Source organism: Prinia subflava, chromosome 9, assembly GCF_021018805.1.
Source record: "Prinia subflava isolate CZ2003 ecotype Zambia chromosome 9, Cam_Psub_1.2, whole genome shotgun sequence".
NCBI lineage: Eukaryota > Metazoa > Chordata > Aves > Passeriformes > Cisticolidae > Prinia > Prinia subflava.
Window position 1 is genome coordinate 29629895 of NC_086255.1, and position 17851 is coordinate 29647745.

At 46.5% G+C, this 17851-nt stretch overlaps 1 protein-coding gene across 1 annotated transcript; it reads left to right on the top strand.

Annotated features, from left to right (window-relative positions):
• Window positions 1-1089: 1089 nt before the first annotated feature.
• Window positions 1090-14839, top strand: NRBF2 (nuclear receptor binding factor 2). The gene is made up of 4 exons (XM_063406123.1): window positions 1090-1259; window positions 10784-10868; window positions 12199-12239; window positions 13297-14839. The coding sequence occupies exons 1-4, from the start codon at window positions 1206-1208 to the stop codon at window positions 14011-14013; spliced, it is 897 nt and encodes a 298-aa protein (XP_063262193.1). The 5' UTR covers window positions 1090-1205; the 3' UTR covers window positions 14014-14839.
• Window positions 14840-17851: the final 3012 nt, after the last annotated feature.

Genomic DNA, 17851 nt, shown 5'->3' on the forward strand with positions numbered 1-17851 from the left:
GGGCACTTTCATCCACAGACACCCCGTTCTTCCCCTCAGCAAGACCCAGCAGGCTCACTATCACTCAGTGTCTTCCATGCAGGAGGGCAGTGCAAGACATTAACTAATACTGGTAATGAAGGCATTAAATAATGTTGGACCCAGTGTCATGTCTTAGGGTATGTCACTAGTCACTGGACACCAGTGGAACTCTGCCACTCATCACAATGAAATCAAGCCCTGTGAGCCTGGCAGCTCAGGCAGTTTTCAGTCCATCTCTATGTTTGTTTATCTACATGATACTTCATCAATTCCTATACAGCAATGTTACGGGAGATTGTCAAAAACCGTACTAAAGTTGAGATAAATGTGCAGACTTGGCCACAAACTTGGATTAGAAATCTCTCTGTGAGACTAATCATCCTTACAGAACAACCATCAGTGCTGAAATACTTCAAATCAAGATCATAAGCAGCAATGACCAAGGAGTGGCTGGGGTCACTTGGTTTGTTTAGCCTGGAGGAGACTGAGGGGAGCCCTCATTGCAGTCTGCGACATCCTTATGAGAGAAAACAGAGGAACAGGCATTCTTCTCTTCACTCTCATGACCACTGACAGGACTCGAGAAAACGGCACGAAGCTGAGTTCGGTTGGATGTCAGGGAAAAGTTTTTCCCCCAGAGGGTGGCCGGGCACTGGAACAGGATCCCCGGGGAAGTGGTCACGGCGCCAAGCCTGACAGAGATCAAAGAGCATTTGGACATTCTCTTGGACACATGGTGTGATTCTGAGGGTGTCCTGTGCAGGGCCAGGAATTGACCTCGATGGTCCTGATAGGTCCCTTCCAACTCAGCATATCCTACGATCCTAAGATTTCCTTTTCTCTTCTTTTTTTTTTCTTCACCATTTTAAGGCTTAACTTCTCCAGGACGCCAGGAAGGTGATGCTTTTCTATATTTTTCTCCACTCCCGCTGACTGGCACACCCTTACGGGCACGGTAACAAATCCCTCCCAAGTTCCCGATTTCCCCTTACACACCCCCCCCGCGCCGTCCCCCTCAGGGCGGGGGCGCGCGCGGGGCCGTTGCCCCGGCGACGCGGCCCCGTAGTCTCGCGAGGCGGCGCGCGGCTCTCGCGGGCAGGGCGGAAGCGCCGCCGTGTTTACAGCCGCGCTGCGGCCGGGACGCGCCGCGCCGGGCCGGGGGCACCGGCCAGCGCCCCTCGCCCATGTGCCCGCAGCCCCCGCCGCCCATGGAAGTGATGGAGGGACCCCTCAACCTGGTGAGCGCGGGGACTGGGCGGGAAGGGAGGGTGCGTCGGGTCAGCCGGTGCCGCCGCTGCTCCCGCCGCTCAGACAGCGGGGAGAGGGTGACACCCCTTGGCTCTTACCCTCAGGTAGCCGGTCGGAGAGGCGCGACCTGGGCAGAAAAAGGAGCTCTTGCCGCCCTTCTGTCCCCCCAGACACCTGCTCAGGTCTGGTGTCAGGCCCTGCCCGGACGGGAGCGGGGCCCGGCGGCCGTCCCGGGCCGGAGGCGGCTGTGGGGAGGGAGCGGGGTGCTCGCCCCGGGCCCAGCGCTGCTCCGTGCCCGAGGGCGGGCGGGGAGCACCGGGGGCGCTTGTCGGGGCATGTTCGGAGCGGAGCGGGGTGTGGGGACACCGCCTTGCAAAAGCGAGGGACAAGGGAAGTTCAGGAAGGAAGCGTCTAGAGGAAACGTCTAGATGACACGGGCCACTATCCGTGAGAGTTACAAGAGTTTTAGAGGCTTGTCAGGGCCTCACACTGGCTAAGTGCTTCCTCTAATTTCAGAAGGTGAAATGCTTTAAAACCTTCAATCAGTAATTGCTCTGGTTAAACGAAATTTCTAAGGAACCTGAACTGAAACACATTTGGTCTAAAAAATGCTTCCTCACTAAAGCTAATCAGATATTAAATGGTCTAAAATTGGCAGTTCTCTGTCCCGTAGACAAGATCTAGGTCAAGAAGAGATAATTACCTGCTTTACACGTTTGGTAAAACTCATGGGTTTTACCAAAGTTGTATCTTGGCTGTGTGGTGATACACAGAGCATTCCCAAAGAAAACAAGCTTTGGTGCAGCAGTGCAGTTAGCCAGAGGCAGCACACTGGGAATACAGCTGTACTGCTTCCAGGAATGAGTTTAATCCAGGAATTGTTTAGACATTGCCATGCAAACCTCAGAGACTTGTGTCAGTTTAGGTCTTAGTCAAAGCTTATTTATGCCAGGATGGTGTCAGCCCTGACAAATCCTTGCTTACAGGGTCAGTCAGGTATTTCTGGATTTCTCTCCCTCGTTTCAGAAAGACTTGTACAACTGTGATTGCAGCCCACCTATGGAATCAGGGCTGACAGTGTAGTAGGAAGGTGGTCTGTTTATGTCTGTAGGTTCTGCAATGGTGCAAAACCACTCTGGGTACATCAGCATCACACTGTCTCACTTTTTACATTGTCTTCTGAAAGACGAATTGAAATAAAGAACAGCAGGAAATAGGAAAGCTCTTGTAACCTGTTGATGTCATGGGGTTAAAGTCAGGCAAACTTACAGCATGATAATACAGGAGGGCTAAACTAGAGCTATTTCACAGACATTGTAAAAACCTTTTTAAAAAAGTAGATCTAGTTGTTCTGGTGTAGGGCAGATTTTGGAGGAAGCTTCCAAAGGGGTCCCTCTAGAAAGCAGGTTCAAGCGGTCCCTCCCCCTGTTGATTCAGGAAGAGATTTCCGTGGACAAAAGTGGAAAAAACCTGCTCATTTAACAAGCAAAGTATTCACAAGCATAAAAAATGAATAACATTAAACAATGGAACCTCTCACTGTTCTGAAGAGGTGGCAAATTCAGAAAGCCCTTGGGGTGTAGCTCGGCTCGCTCAGTCTCTTATCAGCCCCTGCTGCGCTCAGTGCAGCGTCCAGGCCCCGTGGGCCACAGGGGTGAGCTCCTGGTGTTTCTCTGGGTTTTCAGTCCAGAGCAGCCTGATCAGTTCCAAGAAAAAGAAAAGCCACAGTCTGGGGAGCTTCTCTGCCTCAGCTAGCTAAAAACCCCAAACTTGGCTAACTAAAAAGCAAAGGAGAGCTCTCTCCTGCTGTCTGTCTGCACTGGACAACGCAGTCCATGAGAAGGAATGTGTGGGAGCAAGTGCAGTTTCTGAAAACAAACTGCACGCTTCTTTCCCCCCTTTGCTCTCAGAACCAGTCTCAAAGGTGCAGAACTTAATATCCAGCACAAACAGAGCAGACTACTGGGGATACAAGCATCATAAACTCCCCCTTGGACACTAGTGCTTGAGATCCTAAAGAGACAATTATAATTGTATATTCACTAGTAAATGTCTGAAAGTCGCAACTTTTTTGGCAATATCACCACCCAGTAATGTTTCTTACTGAGACCACTCAGAAGGATTGTAGGAGTGACATGGCTGTGACTAAAGCCTGGTTTATGGCTTTGTGACCACAGTAGCAGAGTGCAGTTACAGTGCCTGCCTAGCTCCAGGCTGACCATAAGGTCAAGACATTTCTGTGCAATGGATGATACAGGAAAAAGTGTTGCTTTAGATGCTTTCATACACAGAATTATGAATTTGCTTGTGAATATGTTGCTACTGCCTGAGAGTGTCCTGAAATACGAAAGTTTTTCTTGAAAAGGACCATCATATACAGAGGAGTGACACATCCATTCAGGTTCTGCCAAGCACTGTGGAAACCCCTCATGACAGGAGGGTTGAATGGGTATGGCACCATGGTTAGAACATGCCTACATTTTAACAGACATGAACAGGAAGGAGTAACCACAGTTTTGCAAAGCTTTTCTGTTCACAGCACCTCTCTGCTGTGGAGCTTCAGATTGACAACAACATTCAGGGAAGGTGCCAACCTCCAAAATAAGAATGTTCATTTCAGTTTTTGGTACTGTCCAGTGTTACCTGTTGCACTCTCGTGCAGGCAGGTGCAGATGCACTCAATTCTGAACTCGAATTATAGAGAACAAGCCTGCAAGATAACAAAAGGGGAAGTATCACCAGATACACATGCCTAACACAAAATCTGTTTTACCACACTGGTGAGAGAACCGAGAGGTGTGAATCCACAGAGGCAGCAGCATATCTGAGTAAAGTGACTGGAGACACATCAGATACTCAGCTGAACAGCCAGATCAGTAATAGCCACCTTGTAAAAGCTCAACAATGTTGTGTGCAGGCATATAACTGCTGTAAAAGCACAACACAAAACTTCCTTGTGGCACATGAAACAACTCACAGGAGCTCCCAGTCAAGAACGTAATTATCTAAGTCATGGGTGGCTGACAGGTATTTCCTCTCTGTACCTGTGCTGTTTGGGTACCTACCAGCAGTGCCTTTCTGCTGTGTCACACTGGCATGACACGCCTGTCATCAAGCCACAGAGGTCAGCTCTGGGTAAGCATGACCAGCACTTTAAAGACCCAGATGAAGCCATCTCAGAGAAGCCTGGTGAGACAGACTGAAGGCACGGCTGAAGCCTTTCTGCCTCACTTGTTTTGAACTTATTGCTCTTGGAAGCTTGTTGACTGGACAGATTGTTGTAATGGTTCAGATGCTCCTGTTGAGAGTGTACTGGTTTGAAAGCAAAACCAGTAAGACTTCAAGGCAGAAGTACAATTTAATAGAGAAAGAAGAAACAAACAACAACAAAAAGTTAAAAATAAAATAAAAATAAATGCAATAGTACAAAGGACCACTGACAGAGTCAGAATGCAAACCTGACACCCCGTTGGTCAGGGTGTTGGAAGCAGCCCGAAGTAAGTCCTCCCAGAGTGACAACAGTGGCTCCACTGGACTGGAGTAGAGATGATCCTCAAGAAAGGGCCCAGTCATCCTCAGGGAATCCAGTGGAAACAGGCTCCCTTGGTGTTTGGGATTGCTGGTTTTATCCCGTGGAAAGGCTTTGGCTCCTCCCACTGGGTGGAGCATCTCCCAACGGGATGAGGTGATGTTATCAGTCCTGTGAGAGCCTTCAATGGCCCATTCACAGGGGATGTCCCTCGGAGGGGGATGGGTGCAGGAAGAGATAAGAAGGCCCTGCCTTATCTGGTGTTATCAGGTGTCCCATTAACAGAAGGCATCTGCCCTCTTCCCCCCACCCTAGAGTTACAAGAGATAAAGAACAATATCTCCCAACCAGCTTCAACAGATGAAAATAGAATACACATTTTTGGTTACATTTTTCAGCCCAAGACAGAGAGGTAGCTCGTTTGCTGTAACACCTTGAACCTTGTGGTTTAGGGCTGCATACACAAGCGCAGACTGGTTTTGTTTATCAGGGCAGTGGAACGGTTCTCACTTAGCTTGTAACCTCCCGTTACCAAGACTTGTGTACCAGCTGTGACACATTCGATTTGGGGACAAGGAGAACATTGCCAAAGCAGCTGAGAACTGCAGGCACACAAAATGCCCTGGGGAGGTGGTGGAGTCACCATCCCTGGATAAGGAAAGACTAGACATGACCCTCAGTGCCATGGTCAAGTTGACATGGTGGTGTTCAGTCACAGGCTGAGCTCCATCTCACTGTCTTTTCCAACCTAATTCATTCTGTGAGTCTGAAAATGGCTCTGAAAAACAAGTTGAAGCATCCAGTGTTTTTATCATACTAAATAGATGAAAAGGAACTGCATGAGGCTGATTTGACTATAGTAGGTAAAAGGATACCACACCTTAATGAAGGTGCAGGAGATCAGGGAAGGGGCTGCAGCTCTGCCCGTGTGGGGTTGTGAAGACTCCACCTAACCTGAGCAGTGTGAATGCAAGCTGGGTTCATTCCAGATCTTTTAATTGCATTTGCGTGGTGAGGAACTCAGACTAACCATTCTATCTGAAACTTGGAATAGGTTGGGAACACACATGTAGTCAATTAGAGCTGTTCAATTAATGAGGGTTGCCTAAATAACTGGTTGCTTGTCTGCGCGTATATTTAAAGTCTAATACTATTGCTTACATGCAAGTTGAACTTCAACATCTTTACAATTCAATACAAAGTGAGTGAGGAGTCTGTAGTCTCAATTTTCCCAAGATAGTGTCACATGCTTATTTTGCTCTATAGGAACACTAACCTATAATTTACACAGTTGAGTCATTGTTCTGTCAACCTTGCTAAATACAGGCTTTCAAAAACAGAAAATAGAGCTAACATGTGACTAGTGGTCTTGATTGAACAGCCACAATGGGTTCTGCCATTTTTTTGGTTGATCTTTAGTCATCTTTCTCTACAGAAGACAAGTATTTAAAAATGGGGACTTGCTTTTCTTGGTAAAGCTACACCATTGCAATTTCTTAATTTTACTGCAAACATATTCTCATTATTTAGCACAAGTTACGGTACAATCTTTTTTATTTTTACTTTTAGTGCAACTGCCAGTAAATGCAAGCATTTTCCATACTCACCCTGATCAAGGCTGCACTTTTTAAAACAAATGGATGACCACAGTTTATTCTTGGAACTCTCAGATCAAGTTTTGCACTTGTGTTCTGTCTTCATTACATTTTTTCACTTCATATAAGGACGTACACATTCAAACCTTTCTAAATTCACTTTTTCCTGGTAAGAATGGCTTTGAAAGAGGCTTCTGTAGGTGTAGCCTCTCACAGAGTGTGTGTGGGGAGAACCATGGTGCACCACCTTGTCCCACCCTTTGTGGCCTGCTGCTGTAAACACTTAGCACTCCTCTGGATAATAGAGAAGCAGTGCAGTTTGGCTGTTCAAAGTAGAAATCAGACCTATATCCTTATGGAAACAAATCCTAAAATAGATCCTTCAGCTCTCAAAAAAAACCTTCCTCCTTGTTTGCAGCAGTGGGAGAGCATAGGTATTAATCTTTCCTGGTAAGAATAACTGGTGTGCACAGTCCATAACATAAAATAGATGATAGCAGCATCAAACAGTGGTTTCACATACAACATTTACCCACAGAAACTTCTTTGCAGTCAGGCTTTCATCAGGCCCCATCATTTTAGCAGCTGGGTTTTTCCTTCCTTTGTCATTTTGAGTAAAGAACTGTAATCTGTGCTCCATAATCACATTAAATACATCATTTTCTGGTGAGTCCTTTGTAATATATAAAGAAGGCTGCAAGCTTAACCTCTTGTGCAAGGTTTTGTCCAGTAAAGAGCTGTTCCCATGAATGGGACGGAGGAAAACAAAACTTACCTGTCTCAGCTACAGGAGCTCTGTTGCAAATAACTCCAAATAACTCTTAGGAGAGGGTAGGAGGCCTACTCTATTTGAAAATCTGCCTTTAAAAATACTGTTAAATCAAATGGGTTTTTTCCCTGTTATGTTCCTTTCCAGAACAATGCTAGCCATCAACTAGAATTGTCTGGGAAGAGTAGCGGCTTTCCCTGCTTATCCCCACAGCTTAAGCCAGGATCAAACTGTGGTAGTCCTTTAGGTTGTAACAGTATGCTGTGTCTAGAAAGAAAACATTGTTATTTTTTCCTTTGAGGGAACAGTAATAGATCTGCCAAGTGGGCCTTATGGCTTCATTTCTCACAGCCTGCAGTCACATCATTAGCTAGTCTACACTGGGAAAACCCCAAAAAAACAACAAAGAAGTGGAGTGTTAAATTTTGGTTAAAGAAAGACGTAGGTAAAGGGGGCTGTTCTAGAAGATTGTTTGGGGTTTATCCTGCTGTTCAGGGATTACACAGGCAATGGTTTGGGCTGGTCAGGTGGAAAGATCAAACAGGAACACTTCCCTGGAGCAGCAGTACAAACTTACTAAAGCAAGTGTCATCTCTCAGCTGCATTTCAAAAGCGTGTGGAAAAACGTCTGTCTTGTCTTCTGCAGTTAGTCCAGAGTGCTTCAAGTCACACAGGAAGGCTTACACGAGTCTCTTAAATACCAAATACTCTGGAGCAAGGTGGGGAAGCTTTTTAGCTTGGCCATGCTTCAGCCACACCTGCTTCCTGTTACAAGAGTGGAGGTGTTACACCTGGCCATTTGCCTGCTGGGAATTCCTGCTCGTCAGGATTGGGAGGGACAGCTGAAAGCACTTGTCAACCTGCTTCCCCTTTTTAACTCCATAGCTTGGTAATAAATTATAATTAATCTTGCTCCCCATCCTACATTAATTTCCAGCACTGCAAGTGGAAGAGGAAAGAGAAATCGGATCTAAACCCACCACAGTCAAGCAGCAGGAGTTTCTGTAACCACAGCAGCAAGACCAAAGTCAAAGCAATCCTGCTTGAATCCGCTGGGAACCAGCTTTGCAGCTCCAGAGCTGTTGTGTAAATACCTTCCCTAGCATGACATCAGGCCAAGGATAAACTTGAGAGTAATCTTCTTCTCTTTATGACAGAGGACCAGTCCTTCCATTGCCAGTTTTCTAATGGGATACAGGCCACTCTGAGTTCAAAATGGTTGGAAGCTGCGTGGCTGGGTGTAACTGAGCACTAAGGATAACCCATCAGAGCAGACAAGATGTAGAAGCTCATCCATGATAGTGGCTAGTAAAAATCCCAGTACTTCTGGTGCAGCTTCCTCATGTGCTGCTAGGAAACAGCACCACTAATTTCTTCAAATTGCTTGTTGATAAATAAGCTACTGTGAAAGTGGGAGAAATTCTTTGGTCCTTCCACAATCAACAAATTGGATCAAACACAGGTTAGAATAAATAAGCAAGTATTTTCTTGTCAACCTGTCAGGAAATGATAGGAAAAGAGGAATTCCTTGCCCATCACTGACTGCAGAACAGCTAATTTTCTCACACAGTGCTGTGCTTAAAACTGATATTTTTCTGGTGTGGCTCGTGTTGTTTCCATTGGGAAGTCTGTTGCATCAGAGTAAGATGGCCTGATGTATATATTTTAATGTAAGAGCAAGAAAGGCATTGTGACCTTGTCATCAGAGGACCCCAGGTTTTGTTCTTGCCCACGTCTATGGACTGCTGTTTTCCTGATTTTATTCACAGTTCAGCCCAACTTCTTCAGGCTCCCTTCAGCTTCACTGGAAGTTATTTGGGAATGGAAATAACTTAATTGCTCAATCAAATAAGAACTGAATGTCCTCACAGGTTCTGCATGTGCTTAAGTGATTTGAGTAAGATCATACTTCAGCAGTTTAAAACATCCATGAATAATCTTTGAAAACAATGGGACTCAAATTCTTATATGTAGAAACTAGTAAATGCAATTTGTCCTCTGACTTGTTGAATTGCTTTCTTAGCTCTTCTGTCTCTGGCTATTCTGTTTTCTTTTTCCCTGTGGTTTTTTTTAGACCTGTCCATGCAGTTTGCAGAAGCAGCTATATCAGTGCTAATTTACTGAAAAAATGTTTTGCTAAGAACTAGCTCAGGTGTTTTTATGTCCATGACACAACTAATTTGTAATGGGACATGCTGTCAGGAATAAATAAGGAGATTGCTCTATCTGTGCTGATACTGTTTGTTCCTATCAATGGGAAATAATTATATTTCTGGCATATGTCATTTGTAGGAGTGCATTGAAAAAGGCCATAAAGCAGATGATTTTCCAATTAAAAAACACTTCCTCTTCAGAGATGATTTAACCTCAGGGTAGAAGAAATGGGAAATGCTTACAATGCTCTGAGGATTCAGTGAAGGAGGGGAAGAAGAATATAACAAAGACTATTTCTGGTGAAGAAACAGGGAGTTGTGTTTTAGGTTTTTTAAGAACACACCATATTAGCATATGCAATCAGTGTTAGGAAAGCCAGATTTCTTCATGGAGTGAAGTAACTCTCAGGGATTGCTTAAGAGCAGCTGTTGCCCAGACAGGTGTTTTCTGTACAAGTCACTCTCTTCTGTGGTGTCACAGCTGCTGAGATTCTGGTAGAAAACTGAACTTACTATAGTACTGTAGGGCATAATTCCACTTGGACCTGCCTTTTGGGACTTGTATTTGAAATGGGTGCTAATATCAGTGCCAGGTAAGTGTCAGTACCTGCTGTCTGTCTCCTTCAAGCTCAATGTGTGGTAAAGCAGTCCTGAACAGTGTCACTGACAGTCTCAGCAGCCAGTGCTTGTAGCTTTTCACATTGCACAGTTTGTCTGGGAGGAAGGACCATAAAATCTATGTCTTGTAGTGAAAAAAGATTTGCTTTCATGAATGTTGCAGTGCTGGTTGTGCAATAGTTTCTCACTGAGTGTTTGCAAATATTTGCATCAAATGCTTGCTTTCAGCAACAACCTTAGTCTGTGTTGGTGGTTTACATTAGTGGTTTACAAATACTAGTGTAGATGTAACTGTTGTTAAATGTTTCAGCAACAACATGGCTTTGATACTTTAACTATGGCTGTGCTGCTACCATTAATTGGTGTAAGCTGCAGACAAAAAAAATCAAGTTATTCACCCAAGAGGTGAAATGTCTTGGGCATGGGGCAGCAGAAAATGTCAAATCAGCTGTAAGATGTAACACATTTCAAATATCTTGCATTCTGCCGGTAAATTGGTCCAAAATACAACTTCTCATAACTTCTTTTGGCCTGTTGTTTTTACATGACTGTGGTAAGTGCTTGCCTAAAAAGATGATGTACTGTCTGAGGAACAGCTTCAGAAGTATTTTGTTGTGTACACACCAGTTTGCTGCATTAACAAACTCCAGTTCTTACCAGTACAGACTCTTGCAAGGTAGTTTTAAAGAGGTCCAATTACAAAGCTTGGAGGGGAGTGAAGATCTGAGCCTAAAAGCCTGAGAACGGGAATCAGTACAGGTTTTTCAGATGTACTGGTTACTTTTAAGACAGGTATAACTATTTGTCCACTGACCCTCATTGATGTAATGTTCTTTTTTTTCATTTTAAGGCTCACCAGCAAAGCAGAAAAGCAGACCGCTTGTTGGCAGCAGGGAAATATGAAGAAGCAATTTCTTGTCACAAAAAGGCTGCTGGTGAGTAGGTTATTTCTCAATTTCAGCTCTTAAAATCAGTTTCTAGATTTGCATGCCCCAAGCCTGTTTTGAGTTCAAGAAGTGTTTCAACAATGCTCTCGGGCACATGGGATTCCTGGGGTGTCCTGCACGGGGCAGGAGCTGGCCTCTGTGGTCCTGCTGGGACCATGTGTAAGTAGAGTCTGTGTAAGTAGAATGTCTAGTTACTTAGAAAATTTTTATATTTTAAATGTGAGTTTGTTTTTTAGTCCAGATCAAGAACCATTTTGAAAACTTTTTTCCTCATATGAGCAGCTAAAGTCAGATATTTCCAAAGTTATTTAGATTGGGGGTGATTGTCAGTGTGCAGGCAGCTCTGGGCTGAGCTGAAGCCAACAGCCTGTGGTGTGCACAGACTGAAGCTGGGTACCTGCTCTAAGCCATTTCCACTTTATATTTGCATTTCCCTTGCTGCTTTCATAGGTGAGGTCACAGTGCTTTCTCTGTTGGTAAAGGACAAACGTTTGCTTACAAAAATCCCTTTCCCAATGTCTGCATCAAGGCAGTTCAGAACAGGGGATGAGCTGCCCAGAACTCAGCAGAACAGCAGATTGCACCCCAGACCTGGCGCTGCAGGGACAGCCTCTCCTCTGTGCTTTCACCTGTCCATTTAAGCAGCCCTGCCTCATTTTTTGTGTTGGAGTCCCTCAGCCCTCTGCCAGTGCGCAGCTACTTGGCAGAAGAAGAAAGGAGTCTTAACTGGTGCAACAAGTAGGACACTTTCAGTGGCAGGGCTTGTGTGGAGACAAAGTAAGTGGCTGCTCTGAACATGGTAACCTAGATACCATTCATAAATACTAGAAACCCCATAAAGTGGGAAACTAAGAGTTTCATTGGTATTTATGACTACTCAGAGTTATGAGGGATTGCACTTATATTCTAAAATACTTTTGTTTTCTTTCACTTCATATACCAAGACAAAACCCAAAAATACACTGAATGTTTCTTGCTTTTCTTTGTCTGTTGGTTCCATGCCATTGTCTTGCATAATTCCAAATTTGGTTGAGAATTTCTCATACATTGTCATTTTCAGCACTAGTAAGATCTGCCTGAAGTCCTTCTGGAAATTGCTGCTGTTGTAAAAACAAACTGGAGCGGCCCAGGCCAACAGGATACCATGGGAAGGGTGTAGTGTGTATTACAAGGTCTCAGAGTAGTTTTTTCAGACCTCTGAAAAGCACAGGTGTTTCCAGGCTGTAGCTCGGTGAATACTTTGCCTCTAGGCTGTTGCCTTTCTGTGGGGATGGGGTTTCCAGGCGGGAGCAGCGCTGACGGATGTTCTGTCCCGCAGGGTACCTCACCGATGCCATGAAGCTGACCCACTCGGAGCAGGTGAGAGCAGGAGCAGCACAGCCCGGGGGTGCCCGTGTGTCCCCCTGTGTCTGATCACACCCTCCTGAACCTGTGGCAACTGCACCAGCAGTGTCACAAGTGTAGTAATACTCATCTTCCTAGAGGGTTTTTCCAATGTGGAGCAAAGACAAGAGAAATATTAACCCATCCAAGGGGCCTCCAACTTTCTAGTCTGCCAGACATCTTCAAGTAGGTGACAAAACTAGTGTCATGCTTAACTTTATCTGTGAGGCACTTAGTATTTTGCTCAGACAAAAAGCCAAGCATCTCATCTATAGTGTGTAATTTTGCTTTAATGCATCCTGACTGGGGGATCTCCAGAACAACAGCCCTGACACTTCTTCTTACTCACTGCACAAGTTTATCTGTGAATGTAGCAGTGTAGTCTGCTCAGCACTTTTGTACCAGCAGGCTTTGAGTTTAGCCAATATTATGAAATCAAATAACCCTTGGAGATCAGACATCTGTCTTTGCTCCATCGTGTCATTCTTGTAGAAACATGGTCTTTCGCCCAGGTGAGTTAATAACCACTGTGCCACATCCTTCATTAAATCTGATTGAATAATCTGGGACCATTCCTGGCCTTGGAGCAGTTTGCTGCTTCATTGTGGGTGTTATTGCTATGTCTACACAGATGCCATCATAGAAGCATACAAAAACTTTGCATTGTTTAGCCAGACTGTGAAGTCTGCTAAGTGAATCTCTTGCATGCCAAGTGAATCTCTTCTTTCTTGGTGATGGTCATAGGTCAGTTAAACTCCAGGGGCCTCTGCCCAGAGGTACTGCAGCCTGGTCAGTGACTTAAAAACACAAAGACAAGTAGTTATGCTAAATCTGACATATCTGAATCTGTTGCACTGCACAAGCAGAGAGCACTTCCTGTTGGAGTTAATGTCTGAATAACAAAAGCTCCCCCCCTCGGGCATGCAGTGCTGCTGTTTATGTAAATATTTACACACACGTAGTTCAGTGTGTCTGAATATTTGGGTGGGATTAGGGATCACCAGCTAAATTGTTTAATCTTGTTCTTACTCAGGCTCAGCTATCACTGGAATTACAAAGGGATAGTCACATGAAACAGTTACTGCTCATCCAGGAGAGGTGGAAAAGGGCAAAGAGGGAGGAAAAGCTGAAAGCCCAGCAGAGCGCTGACAAGGAAGCAGCCGCACATCTTCAGACTTCGTACAAGCCACCTGCTGAAGACTCTGATGATCAAAACGTACTGGTTCCTGTTGCTCAGAAATACAGCTCTTCCACAGAGAAACATTCACAGGATATCCGGGGTGTTATTGACAGGGACCCAGACACACTGCTATTTCTGCTTCAGAAAAAGAAGGAGCCGCTGGAAGCGTGTATTGGGAGTAAAGCGCCAAAAGATGACAAAACAATAATAGAAGAGCAGGCAACCAAAATTGCAGAGTTGAAGCAGCTCATAGAATCTCTTGTAGCTGAAAATGAGAGATTAAGGAGAGAGAATAAGCAGTTAAAAGCAGAAAGAGCTAGACTCCAAAAATCTCCGGTAGACAAGGAGTTGGATGTCGACACTGACTTTGTCGAGAAGTCAGAGCTGTGGGGTCTGCAGCAGCACTCGGAATCTGCTTCTTCAGCTGCAACTTGGCAGAAGTTTGCAACAACTGCTGGGAAGGCAAAGGACATTCCAATCCCCAACCTTCCCCCCCTGGACATCCCATCCCCTGAACTCCCGCTGCTGGAACTCTCCGACGACATACTGAAAGGACTGATGAACAGTTAAAAACCAGGAGAAGGGCTCAGTGCAGTCACCCAACCTTGAGAAAAGGGAAAGCCGCCAGGACAGTGGTGATCTGAGGGCAGAAACATTTACCACAGTGCTACTGTCGGAGAAAAGGCATTAAGCAACTTTGTTACTGTGAAATCCACATCATATCTGGTTCACTTCGTGGAAGTTAAAGGTACCATAGTTGGTATAAGACGGTGAGCTCTTTAGTCTTTTGCCCAATGTTTCAAACCAAACGACTGCCTGGAGAATGTTTCAAGTAACACAATCCTTCAGGGGTTTTAAGTATGCTATATGTAATAGTTATCTATAATGCCATAAATGATGGTGCAGAACCTAACTGTTATGGTTGCCAGTCGGCCGCCATTTCATATTGAAAAATGCTTTCTAGCATGAATTTAAACTGTGCATTTCATTATGCATAACTTTGTTAATTCAGATACAGTGCAATTTATACACCTCCTAGATGGATTTATGTGCCACACTCTGTATTCCTGACCACGTTAACCTCAAGTCAGGAGAGATTTTAATTTTCATTCTATGAAGGAACCAACTTACTCGTTCTGTTGATGAGGGTTTTTTGGGGGGGTTATCTGTTTACATAACTAATCAGGGTGCATTGAATCTAGCTATTGGTTTCTGTATAAAGTGACATGGTTTAAAATGAAAAATCTATACTTAAGGTAAAATACCCTTTTTGTTTTCAGTGATGCATGAATGGAAGTAATTCTAGCTGGCAGTATTTGATTGAAAAAGAAATTGTTTACAGCTTAACCTGATTCAAAAAGGATAGGAAAATAAAAACCAAGGTGTTTTGACACTGCCTGCTGCATCTGTACAAATGTTGCCGAGTATAAAGAACAAATTAGTACTGAGTTTTAGGATACACCTACGGCTGAACCTCCATATTCATCATCCAGCAAGTTCAGGAGCGTGGGGATGAATTCAGAGTGGAGTGTGGAGCACCCTGGCTGCCGGCCGGGTTCAGCAGTGCCCGTGGATGGGCGGGCACGGCCCGGCCGGGTTCAGCAGTGCCCGTGGATGGGCGGGCACGGCCCGGCCGGGTTCAGCCCTGCCGTGGATGGGCGGGCACGGCCCGGCCGGGTTCAGCAGTGCCCGTGGATGGGCGGGCACGGCCCGGCCGGGTTCAGCAGTGCCCGTGGATGGGCAGGCATGGCCCGGCCGGGTTCAGCCCTGCCGTGGATGGGCGGGCACGGCCCGGCCGGGTTCAGCAGTGCCCGTGGATGGGCGGGCACGGCCCGGCCGGGTTCAGCAGTGCCCGTGGATGGGCGGGCACGGCCCGGCCGGGTTCAGCAGTGCCCGTGGATGGGCAGGCATGGCCCGGCCGGGTTCAGCAGTGCCTGTGGATGGGCGGGCACGGCCCGGCCGGGTTCGGCCCTGCCGTGGATGGGCGGGCTCAGCCCGGCCGGGTTCGGCCCTGCCGTGGATGGGCGGGCACGGCCCGGCAGGGTTCGGCCCTGCCGTGGATGGGCGGGCACGGCCCGGCCGGGTTCAGCAGTGCCCGTGGATGGGCGGGCACGGCCCGGCCGGGGCTTTCCCTAGGGGTGTTCCAGTGTGCAGGGGAGGCATTAATTACCTTCTGCTGATACTGATTGGTGAAGTGTTCACTATTGCAAGCTATGCCATTCAAGTTACCCTTGCGCTGTTAAAAGGTAAGCTTGTTTTCTGAGTGCATTTTTCTTCCAGAATAGACTTGGAAGGGCAGCAAGAACACCTTTCTGCTGTGCAAATTCTCCCCTTACCTCTGTATACCTGGCGTCTTCTGTGCTTGAAGGAGCGTAGGGACTGGAGGTTAGAAAAAGTCTATAAACAGAGGTAAGACAAGTTCATTAGAGGAGGTGCCTTGGGCTGAATTATAGCTGCAATCTAATCTTGGTGGAGAAATAAAGTTGTTCTTTTTCAGTTGGAGCAGTTTAGCAAACAGCCCCATCCAGCTGTGATGAGGTGTCCTGTCCCAGCTCATGCTCCCACCAAGGGGCAAGTGCCAGTCCCTGCTGGCCCCTGCCTGGCTGACTACCCCAGGGGACAAGGGAGGGGAGCGTGGTGTTTCTAGTCGTGTAAATGAAACAAAGAAAAGAGCATGTGCTCACAAGATAGAAATAAAACCATTTAAGCACCTACCTCATGCAGCTGCTGGGGTGGTAGCTCAGGGCTGTTAACTACAAGACAGACACGGTGGTGGTGTCTGCAAATGGCAGCTATAGGAGAAGGAAGCAATTTTAAGGTTTGTTGAAGTCAGGATTTTTCAGAGGCGGGAGCATGGAATTGCAAGCTTTACCTTCTTGATTGTAAGACTAAACTGTCCCTTCACGTGTAGCTGCATAAACAAAACACCAGATGTGAAAGAAGCTGCTTCTCTTCAGGAAGGATGGCCGAGTAGGGGCAAAACTCCATACTGCCACTTTTGGAAGTGGTGTTAGAACTTCTGTCTCTCCTGCAATGCAAATGTTTGTTTGTTCTTGCAGTCTGCCTACTCAACACATGACTGCTGAATCCCAACTCCAGGCAGTAAGGCTGAGCACAGGCGTGTTCCACTCTCGTGGAATGTTTTTAAGTAAGGAATTCTTCAGTCTGAATCCAGAGCTAAGCAATTGCTCAGTGCACTGAAGAGAGGGAGGTTGTACTGAGAATACTCACCACTAGAGGACAGGTTTTACAAATTCACAGCAATATACCTAAGGAAACTCTTCTCCCATGGCTGTCAGCAATCAAGCTGTGCCATATCAATTTAAAACTCTTTTAAGTTACTAAACCTCTGAGCGGGTGTGTCCGGGCGCGGTTCCGCGGTGCCCCGGCCCGTGTCCGGTGTGCGGCCGGTCCCGCTCCGCTCGCCGAAGCCTTTGGCTGCCGCCGCCGCCCCCTGCTGGAGCCCGGGCCGGGACCGGGCCCTGCGCGGCCGCGCTCGCTGCCGTCACCGCCCAACTCCGGGCCGGAGAGAGGAACCGAGAGGCGGTGCGGGAATGACAGCGACGTTCAGGGAGCTGCAGCAGCAACAACCCAGCGCTAAGGCACTGGAAGGGTAAGGCACTGAAAGGGTAAGGCACTGGAAGGGTAAGGCACTGAAAGGGTAAGGCACTGAAAGGGTAAGGCACTGGAAGGGTAAGGCACTGGAGGGCTAAGGCACTGGAAGGGTAAGGCACTGGAAGGGTAAGGCACTGAAAGGGTAAGGCACTGGAAGGGTAAGGCACTGAAAGGGTAAGGCACTGAAAGGGTAAGGCACTGGAAGGGTAAGGCACTGGAGGGCTAAGGCACTGGAAGGGTAAGGCACTGGAAGGGTAAGGCACTGGAGGGCTAAGGCACTGGAAGGGTAAGGCACTGGAAGGGTAAGGCACTGGAGGGCTAAGGCACTGGAAGGGTAAGGCACTGGAAGGGTAAGGCACTGAAGTGTAACTCACTGTTTGTCACCCAGCATGTCACCAAGGCCTGGCACAGCACACAGAAACACTCCCGGGGGTGCTGAGTCTGGGCTGCGTTGTTGTATACTGGACAGAATTGAAGAATCCTGTGGTCTGTTATTTCAAAGTGTCTCACCAAGAACCAATTTTAAATACACATCCAGACACTGAATTCTATTCATAGCCTTTGCTTTAGCCACAGAAACCATCCTTGTCTTGGCACACAGAATATGGCCCCGTTGAATATTGCCAACATACGCTGTGCCGAAAGAAACTATAATTATCCAATGTGGCTGTATCACCACAGAAAGAGAAACCAAAGAAAGGCAGCTGGGAAGCAGCGTGGAATCTCTTGAAAATCTAATGTGCAGACTTCACTACTACCAGTTGCTACTTAAAATGATGGCTAAAACCAAAAT